Genomic DNA, 18,301 nt, shown 5'->3' on the forward strand with positions numbered 1-18,301 from the left:
GTATGCAGCCTCTGGCTATAAAATACAAAAGCTTTAAAAAAGAATTCACACATGTGCATGCACACACGCGCACACACACACACAAAATTCCACTATGCACACATATACTAGAGTGTTTTACTCTATTACTCTCCTTCAGATAGTTGTGCAGATGACTACATTTGTTTTATGGTTGGTTTTAAAATCTGTGTCTTGCATAACATACTGGATAAAATGAAAGGGTGACATGTAACTGACACCATGGACTACAGGTTTTTACATACAATGAGCACAGAACCACGGCTAGCACAGACGGGCTGGGTTATCTGACCAACCATCGGATCACTCCCGTGAATAAAGGAATAAAAACAGCTCAAAGCATTTCAGCACAGGTCTTTAGCATACACCGGCTAGTTTACCCACACCGTCCAGTGAGTGGACTGTATGCACATGCGATAGAGGTCCACTAGATGGCAGCGGAGATATCTAAACCACTGAACAGACAATATCTTTCTGTGGCCCATTAATGATTCAATTAGCCCAAGGGTGGCCAACCCTGGTCCTGAAGAGTCAAAGTGTAAGCTGCTTATCAGGTGTGCCACCCCTGCTCTACCCAGTGTTCATCTACACCGAGACCACCGACTGCTGGGGCATGGATTCACTCTCAGCCCTTTGAGCTAAACATGCACACAGGCATCTGAATGAAGCACAGTGTTTACTCCTGAATGTAACTAAGGGATCAGCAGGACCCGCACACAGACCGGCCCAGCACATTACAGAGTGTCCGGGATGTCGGGTGGGTGGGGGGTCTCACCGTAGCTCCCTCCGTAGGGGAAGGCCTGCTGCCCTGGCTGGGTCATGGGGGGTCCGGCCATGGGGGGTCCGGCCATGGCGCTGTCCATGGCGGTGGGGGCGGTGACGTTGGGAGGGGGGCTGAACCCAGCTGCAGCCTGCTGTTGCTGCTGTTGCTGCTGCTGCTGCTGCTGCTGCTGTAAGGCCATCATCATCCTCTGTCTCCGGATCTGGAAGTTCATCAACTCCCTGTTCCTCTGGGCCATCATCTGAGCGTTCAGGAACCCAGGCTGATCAGGAGAGAGAGAAAAGGCCATCAGGGTAACCACCTCCCAAGCAGCACGTCTGTCTCTGACCTTACAGTCAGCACAGGAAATGACATCACAGGTCACTGGTATTTGTATGTGAACACTTTCTTTACTATGTCATTTCAGTTGCTAATAAAATGCTAATGGTGTACAACAAAAAGAGAAAGATATACGTTACAATACTGCAGAATTATGTTATAATTAGACACTACTTCATTGTTCACTATCTGTCTTCCGCATTACATTCTTATCCTTTTTTTAATAACAGACACTTTGGAGTTCTTGTTCAGCTCACACCATGAAAACAAATTAATCCCTCACTCGTCAAGTAAGATATTAAGAAGAATAGCAAGCCTTTTAGTGTTTAGTCATTTTAGCTAGCGTTTTGCCAAATAAACCGTACATTGCCAGAGTAGCCTTATGTGAACTGCAACAGGAACAAAGGCTCAGTATTATAGAGTTCAGTGGGCTAAGCAAAGTTGTTGCTCAGATTACCAAGACACCAGTGCAAGATGTAAAGAACGACACAGTACACAGAAGTACTTATGTGCCATCCATATCATTTTAGTCAAAACCGACAGTTCTGTGGAAATGACAGTGAGGGCTTTCAAGTAGCATCTGACTTCACAAATTACAATAAAAAAACTATTCTGGGCTACATATTTGAATGAAAGGTGCATTACAACTAGAACCACCGTTTGTGTAATTCCAGAGAAACTGAATGGAAAGTGGAGTCACTTTTCATGAATCTAGTTTTCCGTGCTGTGATCTAACTGCTGAATACAGGTGTTTGAGGCAGTGGGCAGCAGCAGGTGAAGGAGGGTGAGCTCACCTGGGCGCTCATGCCCGGCTGCATGCCCGGGCGAAGCATAGGGCCTCCTGCAGGAGCGTTCTCCATCTTCACCCCGGGACCCTGCCGGGTCTGGTTCATGAACTGCAGGGAGGTAAAATATCACTAATCAGGCACAGCTCACACTCAGCCTCTCAGACCATCTGTCTGTTTCGCTCTCTCACGCGCACACACACACACACACACACACACACACACACACACACACACACACAGACACACACAGACACACACAGACACACACAGACACACACAGACACAGACAGACACAGACAGACACAGACACACAGAGGCTGTGTTAAAGTACCTGCTGGCCCTGCAGTCTCTGCTGCAGCTGCAGGCGCATGGGTTTGGTGGCGCTAATCATGCGCGGCTGCATGGCGCGGGGGTGCATGCCCTGCAGCGGGAAGCCCCCCTGCTGCCCCACCATGGGGCCGAAGCCCCCAGCCTGCCCCGGCATGGAGCCCCCGTAGCCCTGTGGCAGGGCCATGCTGGGGGGGCCGGGGTAGCCCTGGCTGTACAGGGACCTCTGCTCCATCACCAGGGGCGACTCCGGGCCCCCAAAGTGCTCCGGGGGCTGCTCCCCACCCTGGCCCTGCAGGGGAGGAGGAGAGGAGACACAGGAGAGTGTTATTACTTACTGGTGCCTGGGTGGTTCTGACCCATTCACTCCCAGGCTGACTGCTCTTTATTCACAACGCTAACAAACCCAAGACTCTCAAAATTTTTAAGTGTGTGTAATGGTGCATACAGCCACCATGGCGCTCATAGGCGATCTTTAGTCTTTTTCTTTAATCATACCTTTCTTTAATCATAAATGACAGAGACATGTGAAAAGCTTGGGTTGTTCATACGATAGCCAATCAGCTACTGCGATTTGAGATATACATATGCATATCTAGTGACGTGTAGGGATGAATAAGGAGCTTGCAGTGCACAGCACTTCCAGGTCTTGCAGCAGGAACGCACACTCAGAATGTGCATCTGTGTCGAGCGAAACCTGGAACGGCTCAAACTGCTACACACCGGGAGCCAATGAAAGCCGTATGGGTGAGCGCGTGTAACCGTGGAGACGGGGCTCACCTGGCTGATGAGGTCAGGGATGCCCAGCGCCCGGTCGATGCCCTCCAGCGTGTTCATGTCGGCGTTGTTGAGCAGCGAGTCCAGCTGGTCCAGGAGCGCGCGCTCGTCACTCTGCCCCTCGCTGGTGGAGGGGGGCACCAGCAGCTCGTCCAGGGGGTTCCCAAACTGCCTCCTGAAACACAGCCGGGGAGGGGGGGGGTCAGTGTGACGCTCCTCAGAGAAAGAGAGGCCAGTCCTGTCCCTGTATCCTCACAGAGAGGAGGAGGTGTGTTTGCAGTGTTCACAGGTAAACAGGACACCTGCTTGTGTGTACAGACTTTATAAGCATACTTTTATGAATTAATGACACCCATGAATGATCCAAAAGATCCAAAAAGCCGTTGGTAGAAGCAGAGCATATATTTGGTTGATGAGTCGTGGGCTCTCAGGTGGAGAACAGGTGACGAGAGAGGGCTTACCTGCCACGCCCATTTGGGGGTCCCGGCTCCCCGCCCATCACAGAATCTGGCCATGAGGGGGACTGACTGGGGGGCCCCTGCCCACCGAAGGGCCCCATACCCACACTCACTTCATTTGGGCCTGGGGAAAAAAAATAACATTTTCATTGATTAAAAATAACATTTTAACAGCATGAATAAAGTCAGCCTGAAGGGGGCGATAGAGGCATCATCCCATTACCAACACAGTGGCATTGGCACCACCACTAACAGCATGACCATCATCATCACACACACATACAGTAGACACATTTATTAGTTGGGAATACAGCAAAAATTACCATATTTTTAACCTCTCACACTCTCACACTCTCACACTCTCACACTCTCACACTCTCACACTCTCACACTCTCACACTCTCACACTCTCACACTCTCACACTCCTCCCAGTAGCGTACCCATATCCATCAGCTGCTGCTGCAGCATCGACCTGCTGCCTGGGACACTGTTGGACCTGTTGACCATGGGCCCTCCCATCATGGCCTTGGGCCCGTACTCCATTCCAGGGCGGATCATGGAGGGGTGCCCCCCCGGTCCCGCAGGACTGCCCCCAGGCCTCCCCCAGTCCACCGAACCCCCCATGGGGGAGCGCTGGGGCATGGACATCCCCCTGTTCAGCATGCCTAAGGAGACACAGTCCGATCCTAAGCTTCATCAACCAAAATTACAGGACCTTCTCCCGACACATGCCAAGCTGTGCCAATCAAACTGGTATTTCAGTCAGCAGAATCTTTACAAAGCTCCAAAAAAGAAATAATTGAAAGAAGCAGATTATTTTCCATGCCCTTTAAAAAAATATGGCCATCAAGAAGGTGGGAATTCACAGCATTACATAGAGCCTTTTACAAGAACATTTGGAAAGTGCCCACTTTGGAGAGAAGGGAGAAATGTGTCCACCCACAGCATGCCTGGTGATAGACATAAATATTAAACTGTGGGGTGGTTGGGTTGTGTTGACTCATTTTGACATGTGAAATTATTGACTTCAATTCTCCCCCCAGTTCAGTCATGGAACTCAGTCGCGGTTTAAAAGTCGGCATTGTGTTCACAGAGGTTACCCTAACCTCCCTTCTCCAGCTGCTCAGTTCTGAGTGGCAGCCCGAGTGGCAGCGTCCAGGGGCCATGATTCACCAGTTCTGGCAGTGCCAAGGGGATTTTCACAGACTTTCACTGATTTGTTCACGTGGGCGCTTTGCGACAGCTTGGAGAGAAGTATGAGACAGTGTGGGAGATGTACAGTCTACCCCCGTCCCCGCCCTGCGGAAACGGACACCCACCCATGTTCCCGGGGACGTTGGCGGGCGTGCCCATCCCGCGTGGGCTGTCCAGGCTCTCCTGCTTCACCAGCATGGGACAGGGGACGCTGCGTCGCCCTGCCAGGCCCCCTCCAGCCGGGGGCTTACTGTCCACCGACATGGCCCTCTGGAAGGGCGCACGCCCGGCCGGGACTGGACCCGGACTCCTGGAGTCTGGAACACAAGAACATACCACCTTAAACATTTAGTTATGTTTATACAGCAGATGGCAGCAGTAGATATGTACCATACTATAGTAGCATGTTTTAAAAAACACTAATAAATTAAGTGATTTAGGAGCTGCTTTGCTGTAACGTTACAATATGCTGAGCACGGTGAATTAAAGTATTAAAAAGAGGGTTTCATGCACACTTGGACAAAGAACAAAAACGAATACTTTATTGACAAAACCAATACATCTCAGAAAGATGCCTTTGTAAAGGTTACCTTCGCTAACTCTATTAACAAAGAATTTAAAAAACGGGCATCAAGTTGAGATTATAAGCAAACAGTAAAAACAGAACATTTTATTTAGGCAAACAACTTAAAATGGTCTGCAAGAACATCTCTACCTTAAATCAGAGTGTTTATCGTGTTTACCTTGATGCATAAGGTATGAACACGATATAGAGGCATAAAATGAACATGAACCTGTAGCGTTCTGTTGTCCAACCCTGTTCTTGGAGATCAACCATCCTGTAGGACTTCCCTCCAACCCGAGCACACCTCATTCAACAGCTAGAGATCTCGCTGAGCTGCTAATAAGCAGAGTCAGGTGTGCCAAATTCGGGTTGAAATGGAAACCTCCAGGACACTATACCTCCAGGAACAGGGCTGGGACCTCTCACTGCAGACCAGATATGACACCCGCTGGTTATGATAGGACAGCTGACAGACAGCAGGATGCAGAATGCATGGCAGGTCCACCTCACTGCTTTCCTACCTTGCATGCTGTCCTCCAGACACGGCCCCTGCTTGCTCCTCGCATCACTGGCTCCTCCCATTCCTGACTCAGGGCAAAACCTGGAGCCGGAGTTCCTGAGGCCTCCCAGGATCGTCTCCAGGCTTTCAAACTGAGAGGAGAGAGGAGAACTCCACATGAGCTACACCTGCATACACTTATCAAACAGACATGCATGCACACATGTACTACAAATGCACATGCATGGGTCATTCCATGTCAACTCAACACACTGGACCTCATAAACAGATTTTCAGGAGATTTAGCAGGCTGATTTGGCCTTTCACCCCTAGAACCGAAATTACAATCATCTCAGACTATTGATGTGGGAGATATGGGCTAACAAATTTGCACTAATTTGTGTGATTCCATGTCTTCAACTGTCCCCTTCTCCATTACTGCAGGTTGTAGAGAAATGGTTCTGACAATAAGCTCTATCTTTTGCATATATAATACGTTCACCCCAAAATGAAAGCAACAGAGTAATGAGTGATTGCAATCCTTAAATCTGATTTGCAAAAAAATCTATACTTTATGATAGGTTATAATGTCACCACCATCTGCAGAAAATTTGGTCTTGGATATTTGAGTCATTGCAAAGATATCATTACTTATCTGTGGCAGCATCACACAGTTTTGGATCACTAATTCCTGGATTTCCACCATCCCATCCCATCTGGGAGTCAGTTGTGAATACGGCCTGGCAAATCAGTAACTAATTTCCCAACTGTACCCCAATTAATACATGTGCTCAAATTATTTTTCACGGTAGGATATGCTCCTAAAATGAGAGTACTGTAGAGCCCTATGATTTAAGGTGGGAAATGGCCCACAGATCAGATCATACAGGCAGAGGGAGACAGACACCAGATGGCCATGATTACCTCATCTGGGGGCTCGGTCTTGACCTTCCCCTCGGCATTGTTGCTGGAGGAGGTGCTGCAGTCCCCCTTCCCCTCCTGCTCCTCCACCTTGGCCTTGATGTCAAGCGGCTCCTCCTTGTTGAGGAGGTAGTGCAGCAGAGCGTTGGTCTTCTCCTTCCGGGGGCTGTGCATCTCCTGCTTCACCTCTGCGCCCCCGGCCCCGCCCCGGCCAGCAGGCCCGCCCCCAGGCTCTGCCCCTGCGGACACCTTCCCAGTGGCCTCGGCGGTGATCTTGGCCACCTCGTCGGGGGTGTTCCAGTTCTGCAGCAGCTTGTGCAGAATTTTGTGCTTTTCCTGCAGCGAGTGGCTGGGGAGGTGCCCTGCCCCACCCTGCTGCCCTGGGCCGCTGGAGGAGGAGGACGACACGCCCATGGAGGTGGGGCTAGTGACGCAGCCCGAGGGCTCCTTGGCATCCGGGCCACTGGGTGTGGAGGGTCTGGGTGGGGCCAGGGGGTGTCCCCCGGGGCCCCCCAGGTCCAGCTCCCCCGTGGGAGACGTCAGCAGCTGCAGGAGCTTTCTGTGACCTTTCCCGTCCAGCGAGCGCCTGGGGGGCTCAGAGCTGGCCACGCCCCCGTCAGCACCCTCCTTGCCGCCGGGTTGGCTGTCGGGCCTGTCCACGCCTCCGTCCGCAGACTGGGGGCGGTGCTGGTGCGGGTGGACGTGCGGGTGGGGTGGGTCTGCCGGGCTCTTGGACTCTGCCGGGCCAGGTTTTCCCAGCTGGCTTTGTGGCTGGGAAGGGGCCAAGCCGGGCGAGCTCTCGGACTTGTGGGCGGGCGAGGTCAGGGCGGAGGACAGGGCGCTGCCCACCCCCTCACTGATGGCCTGGAGGGCGTTCAAGGAACTGCTGGAGAACGAGCTGCTGCCTCCACCACCAGCCGACCCGCCAGCACCGCACGGCCCTATGGGAGACGGCATTCCTAGGGCACAACCCAAACAGACAAGCGTATGAGAAACTTCTACAACACTAGTACATTTCTCCACAAATGTGCATTTTTAAACTGGAGTATAAGCAAAACAAAAATAAAAATCAGTGAGTCAGTCTGTAAAAAGTTGAGCAAATGGGCAAGCCAGCGAGTCAGTGTGAATTAGCTCTCGGGCTGCTGCTTCGAGCTGAAGCCAAATTGTCAAATCATATGCAGATGGCTTTGAGAAATAAAGTAAAGATTCATTAAAAAAATCAGGTCAGATTGATGGGACTTGATGTGAGAGCACACCAGACATACCTCCTGGGGAGAACTGGCTTGCTGCCATTTTGGGGCTCCCACGCATCCTCATCTGCTGGGGGGCGCTCATGCCCGGGCTGCCATGGGACGGGCTGTTCATGCCCAGGCTGTACCCCCCACTCTGGAACGGGGGCTGCTGCTGCTGCATGCCAGGACCAGGACCAGCGTGGCTCATCTGATTCATCTGGTTCACCTGACTCATTGGGTTCATCTGATTCATTTGGCTCATTTGACTCATCTGATTCATTTGATTCATCTGATTCATGGGATTCATCTGAGTCCCTTGATTCATCGGATTCGCCTGATTCCCTTGATTCATCTGATTCATAGAGTTCATGGGATTCATCTGCATCATCCTGTTCCCCCCGCCGTACGCGCCACTGCCCATTTGGCCCATGGTGCCGTGCTCATTCCCGCCGTAGGCGCGGTTAGCACCCATGGACACAGCGCCCCCAGGCTGGGCATGAGAGCTGGCGTTGGGCATGCCCTGCGGCCTCATGCCACCCGGGTTGGTGCGGTATCCATTCTGCTCCCTGTAACACAGTGACACAAGCATAGCAGCCGTGACTGGCCCGCTCCACTGGGAGTGAATATCGTTTACAGCTGGATGGGTCTTACAGACTCTGCAGTGACTGATCGCATCAGAAGAGAGTCTAGCAGCAGAGACCTTTAGGAGGCCTTTAGGTCTTTATGGACACAAGTGCCAGTGTTGGCACACGTGTGCTATTAATGCAATAAAAATGAGAGCTTATTTTATTCATCCCAATGAGGAATGCCCATTTCTATTAGTAGGCTGACTCACTCGATGAGCACGAGCATACTCTGAAGTGCATACTGGGAGCCACTCCTGTATTGGCGGAGTGCACTTCAAGGACAAAGCCACAGTCTCAGTATGTGCAGTTGACACATATAACCATACAGTAAGCACGATCAGGCCTGTGTTACAGCAGTAAGTTGAGGTCACCTCTGCAGCAGATGAGTGGAGATGAAGCCTTGCGGTTCGTTGTTCACGTGGTTGCGCCACAGCTTGCTCTTGGTCTGCGCCGTGACCGGCGTGCCGTCCGACAGCGAGAAGCGGTACAGCGGGGTCTCGGCGTGGCCCTGCATGAAGGCTGAGGGCCCGGGAGGAAACCATGACAACCACATCAGTGATGCCTCACACCACGCCTGAGCCGTGGAGAAACAGTGACAGACTAAGCCTATTTTTTTTTTAAGTGGTGATCAAGCCCCTTCACAACATTGGTCAACATTCTGAATGGACTTCTGTATGCATCATGTGAAACCCAATTATAAAGGCTTTGGTCCATCTATTATTGTTCCTATTATTACCGTATGAACAGATAGTGACTACAGCAGGCTAGACTCACCAGTGGCCATATAACTCACTAGTCTGCACCAATGAAACTGCCTTATTGTGGAGTGGACAGCAGTCTAAACTTAATAATAAAAAATGGCATATGGTGTGTGAAATAATTAACGGTGGGTTTGAATTTCACACCTCAACCTCTAACACCCTACAGATGTAACCTTTCCTAAAACATGGTACAAAACAAAAAAAAAAAACGACAGAAGTGCAACATAGTACTGAACCAAGAGGTCATTTCTGGCACATTGAACTGGTGTGTCTGAGTTTCCAGATGCACTTTGTGTTGTGCGTCACGTTGGATAAGAGTGCCTACTAAATGCCTGTAATGAAATGTGCTGAGCACAAATTAAACAGGGTGTGGTAAATATGGAACACTGTGGGTGTTCTTTCTCAGATGGAACATTCTGAAGACACAGTGGGTTATGGTGATGGACACAGGCACAGCGGGTTATGGTGATGGACACAGACACAGACACAGACACAGACACAGCGGGTTATGGTGATGGACACAGACACAGACACAGCGGGTTATGGTGATGGACACAGACACAGACACAGACACAGACACAGACACAGCGGGTCATGGTGATGGACACAGACACAGACACAGCGGGTTATGGTGAGGGACACAGACACAGACACAGCGGGTTATGGTGATGGACACAGACACAGACACAGCGGGTTATGGTGATGGACACAGACACAGACACAGACACAGACACAGACACAGACACAGCGGGTCATGGTGATGGACACAGACACAGACACAGCGGGTCATGGTGATGGACACAGACACAGACACAGCGGGTTATGGTGAGGGACACAGACACAGACACAGACACAGACACAGACACAGCGGGTCATGGTGATGGACACAGACACAGACACAGCGGGTCATGGTGATGGACACAGACACAGACACAGCGGGTCATGGTGATGGACACAGACACAGACACAGCGGGTCATGGTGATGGACACAGACACAGACACAGCGGGTTATGGTGATGGACACAGACACAGACACAGCGGGTTATGGTGATGGACACAGACACAGACACAGCGGGTCATGGTGATGGACACAGACACAGACACAGCGGGTTATGGTGATGGACACAGACACAGACACAGACACAGCGGGTTATGGTGAGGGACACAGACACAGCAGGTTATGGTGATGGACACAGACACAAACACAGACACAGCAGGTTATGGTGATGGACACAGGCACAGACACAGAGGGTTATGGTGAGGGACACAGACACAGCAGGTTATGGTGAGGGACACAGACACAGCAGGTTATGGTGATGGACACAGACACAGACACAGCGGGTTATGGTGAGGGACACAGACACAGACACAGCGGGTTATGGTGAGGGACACAGACACAGCGGGTTATGGTGATGGACACAGACACAGACACAGCGGGTCATGGTGATGGACACAGACACAGACACAGCGGGTTATGGTGAGGGACACAGACACAGACACAGCGGGTCATGGTGAGGGACAGCGCAGGGGTGCAGTAGGGATGGAGAGCTGAAGAGCCGGGGGCCGTACCCTCTTGGTAGTGACGGCGGTGGGACCAGGGCTGGCCCTCGCTGTGATGCAGGAACATCTGGATGCAGCGGCGGAGCAGGTCCTCCCAGCCCGGGCGCATGGAGGCACGGAGAGAGTTCGGGTCAATCTGGATCAGCTTGCCTGCAGTGGGACAGACACGGGTCAGGTTTAAGCTGCTTTCACACGATCAGCGTCAAAACATTCCACACGGTGTCGAGCCATTCAATTCCTGTGCAGGGAGAGTTGAAGCCCGACCTGGCAGCAACACTAAGCCTGGCGTAGTGCACAGCTCAAAATAAAGCCAAGTTGAGAGCCATCAGGGTTCAAACAGTTTAAACTTTGACCTTGTTTGAAGCTGACCTTTCCTAGTGTGTCACAGACACATCACAGCTTTGTATGAAGCAGGCCTACGGTACCTAGCAACACAGGCAGAGCAGTTTCACGTAGGCTACATGGCTAACTGAAGTAGCCCAGTTAGCTTCTCAATGTTTTGGGATAAACCCAGTATTATTGGTTTCCCAAAGCGAGCACACAATTTATAATTTTATAACCACAGACAACCTACTACCATCACATAATGCTGTGGCTAGTTACAGTCTAAGAAACAAACAGCTTCCTGAATGGATGACAACAAGATTCAACAACGGCCGGCGCTCGATTCTTCCCATGCGTCGTCACTGAAAGCAGCTTTAGAGCGCAGGAAGCCTGGCAGGCTGAAGTGATTTCGGGACAGTCCCGGGACCGGGCCTCACCTGAGATCTCGTGCTTGGTGCTGAAACTCTCCGTTCGCTCCACCGCAGTGATGCGCCGTGCCACACATATCATGCAGGACTGCAGGTCTGTGGAGGGAGAGGTGAGGATGTGAGAGGAGTTTCCTGACTACGCGAGTGTCTTCTAATGCCTGCTAATGCCACTCACTGCAGTGGTTTTCCAATTCCACTTGGTGGTGACTCATACATGTTGATCAAGTTAGCTGTATTGAACTTTTAGACATTTCTTCTGGTACTGCATACACGTACTTCCAGGTAGCCCTGTTTAGGAGCAGGTGGGTATAGCCCTGTTTAGGAGAATGTAGGTAACTCTGTTTCGGAGTAGGTGGGTAATTCTGTTTAGGAGTTGACAGATATAGCTCCGTTTATTAATAGGCAGGTATAGCCCTGTTTAGGAGAATGTAGGTAACTCTGTTTAGGAGTAGGTGGGTAATTCCGTTTAGGAGTTGACAGATATAGCTCTGTTTATTAATAGGCAGGTATAGCCCTGTTTAGGAGAATGTAGGTAACTCTGTTTGGGAGTAGGTGGGTAATTCTGTTTAGGAGTTGATAGACATAGCTCTCTTTATTAATAGGCAGGTATAGCCCTGTTTAGGAGAATGTAGGTAACTCTGTTTAGGAGTAGGTGGGTAATTCTGTTTAGGAGTTGATAGGTATAGCTCTGTTTATTAATAGGCAGGTATAGCCCTGTTTAGGAGAATGTAGGTAACTCTGTTTGGGAGTAGGTGGGTAATTCTGTTTAGGAGTTGATAGACATAGCTCTCTTTATTAATAGGCAGGTATAGCCCTGTTTAGGAGAATGTAGGTAACTCTGTTTAGGAGTAGGTGGGTAATTCTGTTTAGGAGTTTATAGATATAGCTCTGTTTATTAATAGGCAGGTATAGCCCTGTTTAGGAGCAGGTGGGTATAGCCCTGTTTAGGAGAATGTAGGTAACTCTGTTTGGGAGTAGGTGGGTAATTCTGTTTAGGAGTTTATAGATATAGCTCTGTTTATTAATAGGCAGGTATAGCCCTGTTTAGGAGCAGGTGGGTATAGCCCTGTTTAGGAGAACGTAGGTAACTCTGTTTGGGAGTAGGTGGGTAATTCTGTTTAGGAGTTGATAGATATAGCTCTGTTTAATAATAGGCAGGTATAGCCCTGTGTAGGAGTAGGTGGGTTCGCCCTGTTTGGGAGCAGGTGGTTGGCCCTTACCCTCCCCCTCCTCCATCATGGCTTTGGGCTGCGTGAGGGCGAAGCACTGCATGGTCTCGTATCGCGGGCTGCCCGCTGCCTCCTCCGCCGAGCCGGGGACCAACTTCACCAGCATGCGGCAGTTAAAGGTGTGGCTCTTCTGCCGAGGGGCTTCACCAGACCAGGACACGCCATTCACTGCGTCAGCACACACACGCACACACATTTTATTAATCCATGCTCGCCTAAGAGGAGAGTGTGTGTGCGTGCATGTGTATGTTCATGTGTTCGTTCAAGTGTGAGTGTGTGTGTGCGTGCGTGCGTGCGTGAGTGTGTGCGTGTGGGTATGTGTGCGTGCGTGTGTAGAGATGAGTGTGCGTGTATGTGTGTGTGTGTGTGTACATATGTGCTCGTACTGTTGGACTTGGGCAGGCTCTTGTGGAGCTGGTCGCGGTCCTCCTCGTGCAGGATGTTGTAGACGCTGGTGCTGATGAGCTCCTCGTGTTTGTACTGCAGGTACTGCGTCACGTTATCCGACACAAACACGATGCTGCCGTCCCGGCTGACCACAAACAGGAAGCCGTCCAGAGCCTGGACAGGGAGAACACCAGCCCAAATAAAGCAGTGAGACACAGACTTCCATCCTTTTAAAGCCACAGTCAGCCAGATTCAAGAGAACCCTTGTCAGATTCCCAGTCCCAGTCAAGGATTTATTACAGTGATTTTATCTTTGTTACTCACTCATTCAGCATACCGTCATTTAAGATGTTTTTTTTATTTTTATTTTTTATGACAGCCCAAAATAATCAATGTATCAATAGATATAATTGATATATAATAATGGTACATTGAGGCGTTATAATGGGTGAAGCTGCTTGATGTTGAGAATGAGACATGTATGGACCTTTGTGAAGGAGGCTAATCAAGCCTTCCTGAACTCCAAAATGGGTTACCCAACTGCTTCAAAGGGGTGAGGTCCACTTGATCATTGATCAACTGGAGTGACGATGTCACTGTGCCTTTCTTCTACCCAGCCTCACCTCTGACAGACCCTGTATGGCCTCATGAACCAGAAAGCTGGTTTCAGGTGAAGCCCTGACCTTTGACCCAGGCTCACCTGAAGCAGCAGAGGCCCCAGATGGTCCTTGTCGATGACCCCCTGGCCTGTGGAGGACACGTCGGCTTTCTGGACGTCATCGTCATTGGAGGAGGCTTTCCCTGGAGACGGCACACACAAACCATGTTCTGAACATAAAATAATATCATATAATATAATGGCCGTTCAGCCCAGCAATGCTCGTATTTTCCTACCACTAAAGTGTACGCACTGCTTCGTCCGCCTAAAAGTGAAACCGTTTCTAGCACCGTATCAAGCCTGGTCTTGAAAACCCCCAGTGTTGCTGCTTCCACTACATGTGCTGACAAGCTATTCAACACAGTGACCACTCGGTGTGGAAAAAATAATTCCTAATATCTTGGCCAATTCCTATTTATGCCTCCTCGTTCTGCTAACCAAACTCACCCTGAAGAATCGCCTGTTTTCACTTTGTTAATCCCTTTAATTCATTTAAAAGGCTCAATCAAATCCCCCCCTAAATCTCCTTTTACTAACCTTAAAGAGATTAAGCATTTTCAGTATTTCCTCATAACCTTTATCTTTTATACATGGAATCAATCTGGTGGCACTTCCCTGAACCTTTTCCACCGCCTCTATATATTTCTTATAGTGTGGTCCCCAGAACTGCACAGTACTCCAAGAGTGGTCTAACAAGGGTATTGTATGAGGGGAGTATAACTTCCTTATAACCAATACTCTTGGCTATGCATCCTAGAATCCTGTGGGCCTGTACTGCACATTGAATAGAACCTGAAAGGCTCTGATTAACCATTACCCCCAAGTCTTTGATTAACCATTACCACCGGCTTAATTGAAAAGTCTTTTTTTAATTTTGTACCGTCCATAAAGTAATGTTTCAATTTCCCACATGTAGAACTTTACATTTAATTACATTGAATTTAATTTGCGAGGTTTCTTATTACATCTCTACCAATCACGACCAGTCAATTCATTGTCACAATCAAAATTCACAGTAATGGCAACATTCAGACAGATTAAAGACAGCAATAATATAACATTTAAGTGAGATGAACAGATACTGCCATTTTCGAGAAGAGCACAGGGCCCTGCAAGCTGTAAGGGAAAGTGTGCGAAGTGGTCTACATTCACAGAAATGAACAGACCAGTGTGAAGTCCTCACTCTCTCCACATTTCACAATCTACAAAATCAACCACTGACAGTACGAAGAAGGGGCTATACTATAAGCCTGCCTAGTTTACAGCTTGACAGTAGGGAAAGGGCAAATTTAACCACACCGAGAAAGAGAAAGAGAGCGAAAGAGTGTGGTTTCAATTCTTCACTTCCTATAACCATGGTAACCCCTCTTCGCAAAGTCACAGCTCTTCCCCTTCAATGGATCTGGTAGAAATTCTGAGAAGCATCATCGCTTCCTCATTACGAGGGGGGGGGCTGCATGTACACAGTCTTTCACTGTCTCTCTCCTGCCAGGTGGCCTATGCCAAAAGGAAGCACAGTGAAACCATCTACTCATCTGTCCAAAGAAACAGACAAAACATCTCTGAAGACTCAGAAGTCTAAAGCCTTAAGATGGGAAACCAGGGTGGCTTGTCCTGTCCAAAGTCAAGGTTTCAAAGCAGTGATATTCCCAGTGCGTGGTGACCATCGCCCCACTGTGCATACACTCCATTACCTGATACTGAATTTCAGAGGGTTGTCCCTCTCTCAACAGAGAAGAAACTGCAAAGATATGGCAGCATGTGGAAACAATGTGCCTTCACTGCCACACTGTGTGTGTGTGATAGGCATTGTGGACAATATCTGAAATATCTTCAGGATTGATAAAATACAATTGAATTGTGTTTTCTAAATCCAGGCGGGGGAGCTAGAGAGCGCTACCTTGCTCCTTGATCAGACGGATCTGCCGCACTGTCTCTTTGAGGATGGCACACTTGTCCGGCTTTACGTTGAAGTTATCGATGTCGCTGAGGTTGGCGGAGATCAGCTCGGCCAGCTCTTCGATGTACTTGGTCTCCTGCTCCCGTCTCCTCTTGTCACACCTGCAGAGGAAGACACCCCGCCTCCCCGTTACTCACTGCATCTCCATGACGACCCCATATTTCAACACCTTGAGTGACAAATAAACAGACCGAGGTAACCAACAACATTGGAGGGAAAAATAAAGAAACACGCCAAGCATTCCGGCAAAATAAAAGTTCCACTTATTAACATATTAGCACTGACGGCTAGTTTTTTCCTGCCCCCAAAGCCAAGAAGCCACAACTGCTGTTGACAGGTGTGTAGGGGTGTGGTCTCATGGGGGAAACAGGGTGTTAGGTGGTGGGACCCACCCAAGGCTGGGCATGTTGCAAGTGGAGAGCTTTTGTGTGTGTGTGCGCGTGTGTGTGTGTGTGTGTGAGAGAGAGACTGGTGGGTGGGGGAAACGGGCCGTGGGGAGGCAGGGCCCACCCAAGGCCGGGTGTGTCATGGATGGAGAGCTTGTATGTATGTGTGTGAATGACTGGTGTGGGTGTGTGTGTGTGACAGGTGTGTGTGTGTGTGTGTGTGTGTGTGACAGGTGTGTGTGTGTGTGTGTGTGTGTGTGTGTGTGAGACAGGTGTGTGAGACAGGTGGCTGGGGGAAACGGGCCGTGGGGAGGCAGGGCCCACCCAAGGCCGGATGTGTCATGGATGGAGAGCTTGTATGTATGTGTGTGTGTGACAGGTGTGTGCGTGTGTGTGTGTGTGACAGGTGTGTGTGACAGGTGTGTGTGTGTGTGTGTGTGAGACAGGTGTGTGTGGGTGTGTGTGTGTGTGTGTGTGACAGGTGTGTGTGTGTGTGTGTGACAGGTGTGTGAGACAGGTGGTTGGGGGAAACGGGTTGTGGGGAGGCAGGACCTACCCAAGGCCGGGTGTGTCATGGATGGAGAGCTTGTATGTATGTGTGTGTGTGACAGGTGTGTGCATGTGTGTGTGTGTGTATGACAGGTGTGTGTGTGTGTGTGTGTGTGTGTGAGACAGGTGTGTGAGACAGGTGGTTGGGGGAAACGGGTCGTGGGGAGGCAGGACCCACCCAAGGCCGGGCGTGTCGCAGGTGGAGAGCTTGCGTTTCCGGTCGGAGCACAGTGGCTCCAAGGAGTTCTCCCCCAGTCCACTCATCGTGAGCACATATCAGCGCCTGCAGGGGGCGACAGAGAGACACACAACGGTCACTATGAGGACAGGGAAAGGACAAACACACACTGGTCAATATGTGAACAAGGGAAGGACAAAGCACTATGGTTGGTGTAAATGACTGATCCACCCATCATGAAACCCCACTCTCCCATTAAAGTGTGGAACATGCGACCGGACACAATTACACAATATTACACACCCAACATCTCGTAGGCCAAATGCAGCTAATTTCAGATGGGCCCTATCAAACGCGCTCATTTCAGTGGGGGTCCCCATCCATGACGTACCCACCAGGAGAGCATCCTCCCGACTGCAAAACAGTGCTGCACCTCACAGTAAGCTCACAGAAGGGTGCAGCCAGTACCCCTCATACATCACTGTTCCATCACATTTATCTGTGTGCATCCTGAAAGCACTTACAGCAAGTAGTAATGCTGGACTACTGTGTGCACACACAGACACAGACACACACTTAACCACACTGCACATACAGACACCAATGCAGAGACACGGTCATTGTTTTACATAATGACTCCATATGTTCTGATTGTATTACAGAAGCATGCCGTATCTACACAGCTGTTCATCTAAGCTCATTACATGCACAAAACACTAAGTGGCTGTGTGTAAGGGCGCCGGCTCAATGCAGAAATACACAGAAGACAGGATGAGAGGAGGGCGGGGGTCGGAGGGGCAGAGAGCGGGGGTTAAGGACAGTCCCCGCGCACCTAGCTTCAGATCTGACCCCACACCACACCTGCGCACAGCCCAACATCGGTCAGCCCCTCGTCACAGCGCCATGGCAACGAGCTGGCGGCTAAGACTGGCCGACGCGGCTGTGCCAGAGGACAGGCCCTCCCCCCCTCCCCCCCAAGCCGACCTGAGACGCGCTCAGCCCTGGTTTAGCTCCACAGCGACTGAGCCACACTCCATGACAAACCCTCCCCCTCCTCCCAGCATGCCCTACACTTCCAGAACATCAGGAAGTCAGCGCCCAGGGAGAAACAGCCAGCAGGAAGGCAGCTCTGATTGGCTGGGAGCTGCCGCTTTCCTAATACTGATGTCAGAGAAGAGCAGAATGCAGGGGGGAGGGGGGGGGGGGGTCAGGGGTAATTAGCTTTAATTTCATTTAACCACCCATCTATTCTTATATGCAGGGACGAAGGAGAAAAAAAATAAAACATTTGCCTTTTTTCACCTTCATATAATTAAAATGAAACTCATTTACATCCCGGTGTGTGTCCCTGTGGTGGGCTGAGCACACCGGCTGAG

The 18,301-nt window shown here is 50.2% G+C and overlaps 1 protein-coding gene across 1 annotated transcript in view; it reads right to left on the bottom strand.

The window, feature by feature from the left end:
- Window positions 1-18,301, bottom strand: part of LOC133109596 (nuclear receptor coactivator 3-like) — a 54,835-nt gene that overhangs the window by 4,183 nt on the left and 32,351 nt on the right. Inside the window, exons 3-20 of the mRNA XM_061218985.1 lie at window positions 16,926-17,030; window positions 15,753-15,913; window positions 13,895-13,995; window positions 13,194-13,368; window positions 12,799-12,975; window positions 11,588-11,674; window positions 10,836-10,976; window positions 8,877-9,024; window positions 7,913-8,445; window positions 6,651-7,606; window positions 5,749-5,878; window positions 4,788-4,979; window positions 3,909-4,133; window positions 3,471-3,591; window positions 3,013-3,184; window positions 2,237-2,524; window positions 1,912-2,013; window positions 794-1,061 (exon numbers count right to left, since the gene is read on the bottom strand). Coding sequence (XP_061074969.1) covers window positions 794-1,061; window positions 1,912-2,013; window positions 2,237-2,524; window positions 3,013-3,184; window positions 3,471-3,591; window positions 3,909-4,133; window positions 4,788-4,979; window positions 5,749-5,878; window positions 6,651-7,606; window positions 7,913-8,445; window positions 8,877-9,024; window positions 10,836-10,976; window positions 11,588-11,674; window positions 12,799-12,975; window positions 13,194-13,368; window positions 13,895-13,995; window positions 15,753-15,913; window positions 16,926-17,011 — 4,063 coding nt within the window. The 5' untranslated portion in view covers window positions 17,012-17,030. The remainder of the gene's footprint in view (window positions 1-793; window positions 1,062-1,911; window positions 2,014-2,236; window positions 2,525-3,012; window positions 3,185-3,470; window positions 3,592-3,908; window positions 4,134-4,787; window positions 4,980-5,748; window positions 5,879-6,650; window positions 7,607-7,912; window positions 8,446-8,876; window positions 9,025-10,835; window positions 10,977-11,587; window positions 11,675-12,798; window positions 12,976-13,193; window positions 13,369-13,894; window positions 13,996-15,752; window positions 15,914-16,925; window positions 17,031-18,301) is intronic.

This window comes from Conger conger, chromosome 14 (assembly GCF_963514075.1).
Source record: "Conger conger chromosome 14, fConCon1.1, whole genome shotgun sequence".
In the NCBI taxonomy this organism is placed as follows: Eukaryota; Metazoa; Chordata; class Actinopteri; order Anguilliformes; family Congridae; genus Conger; species Conger conger.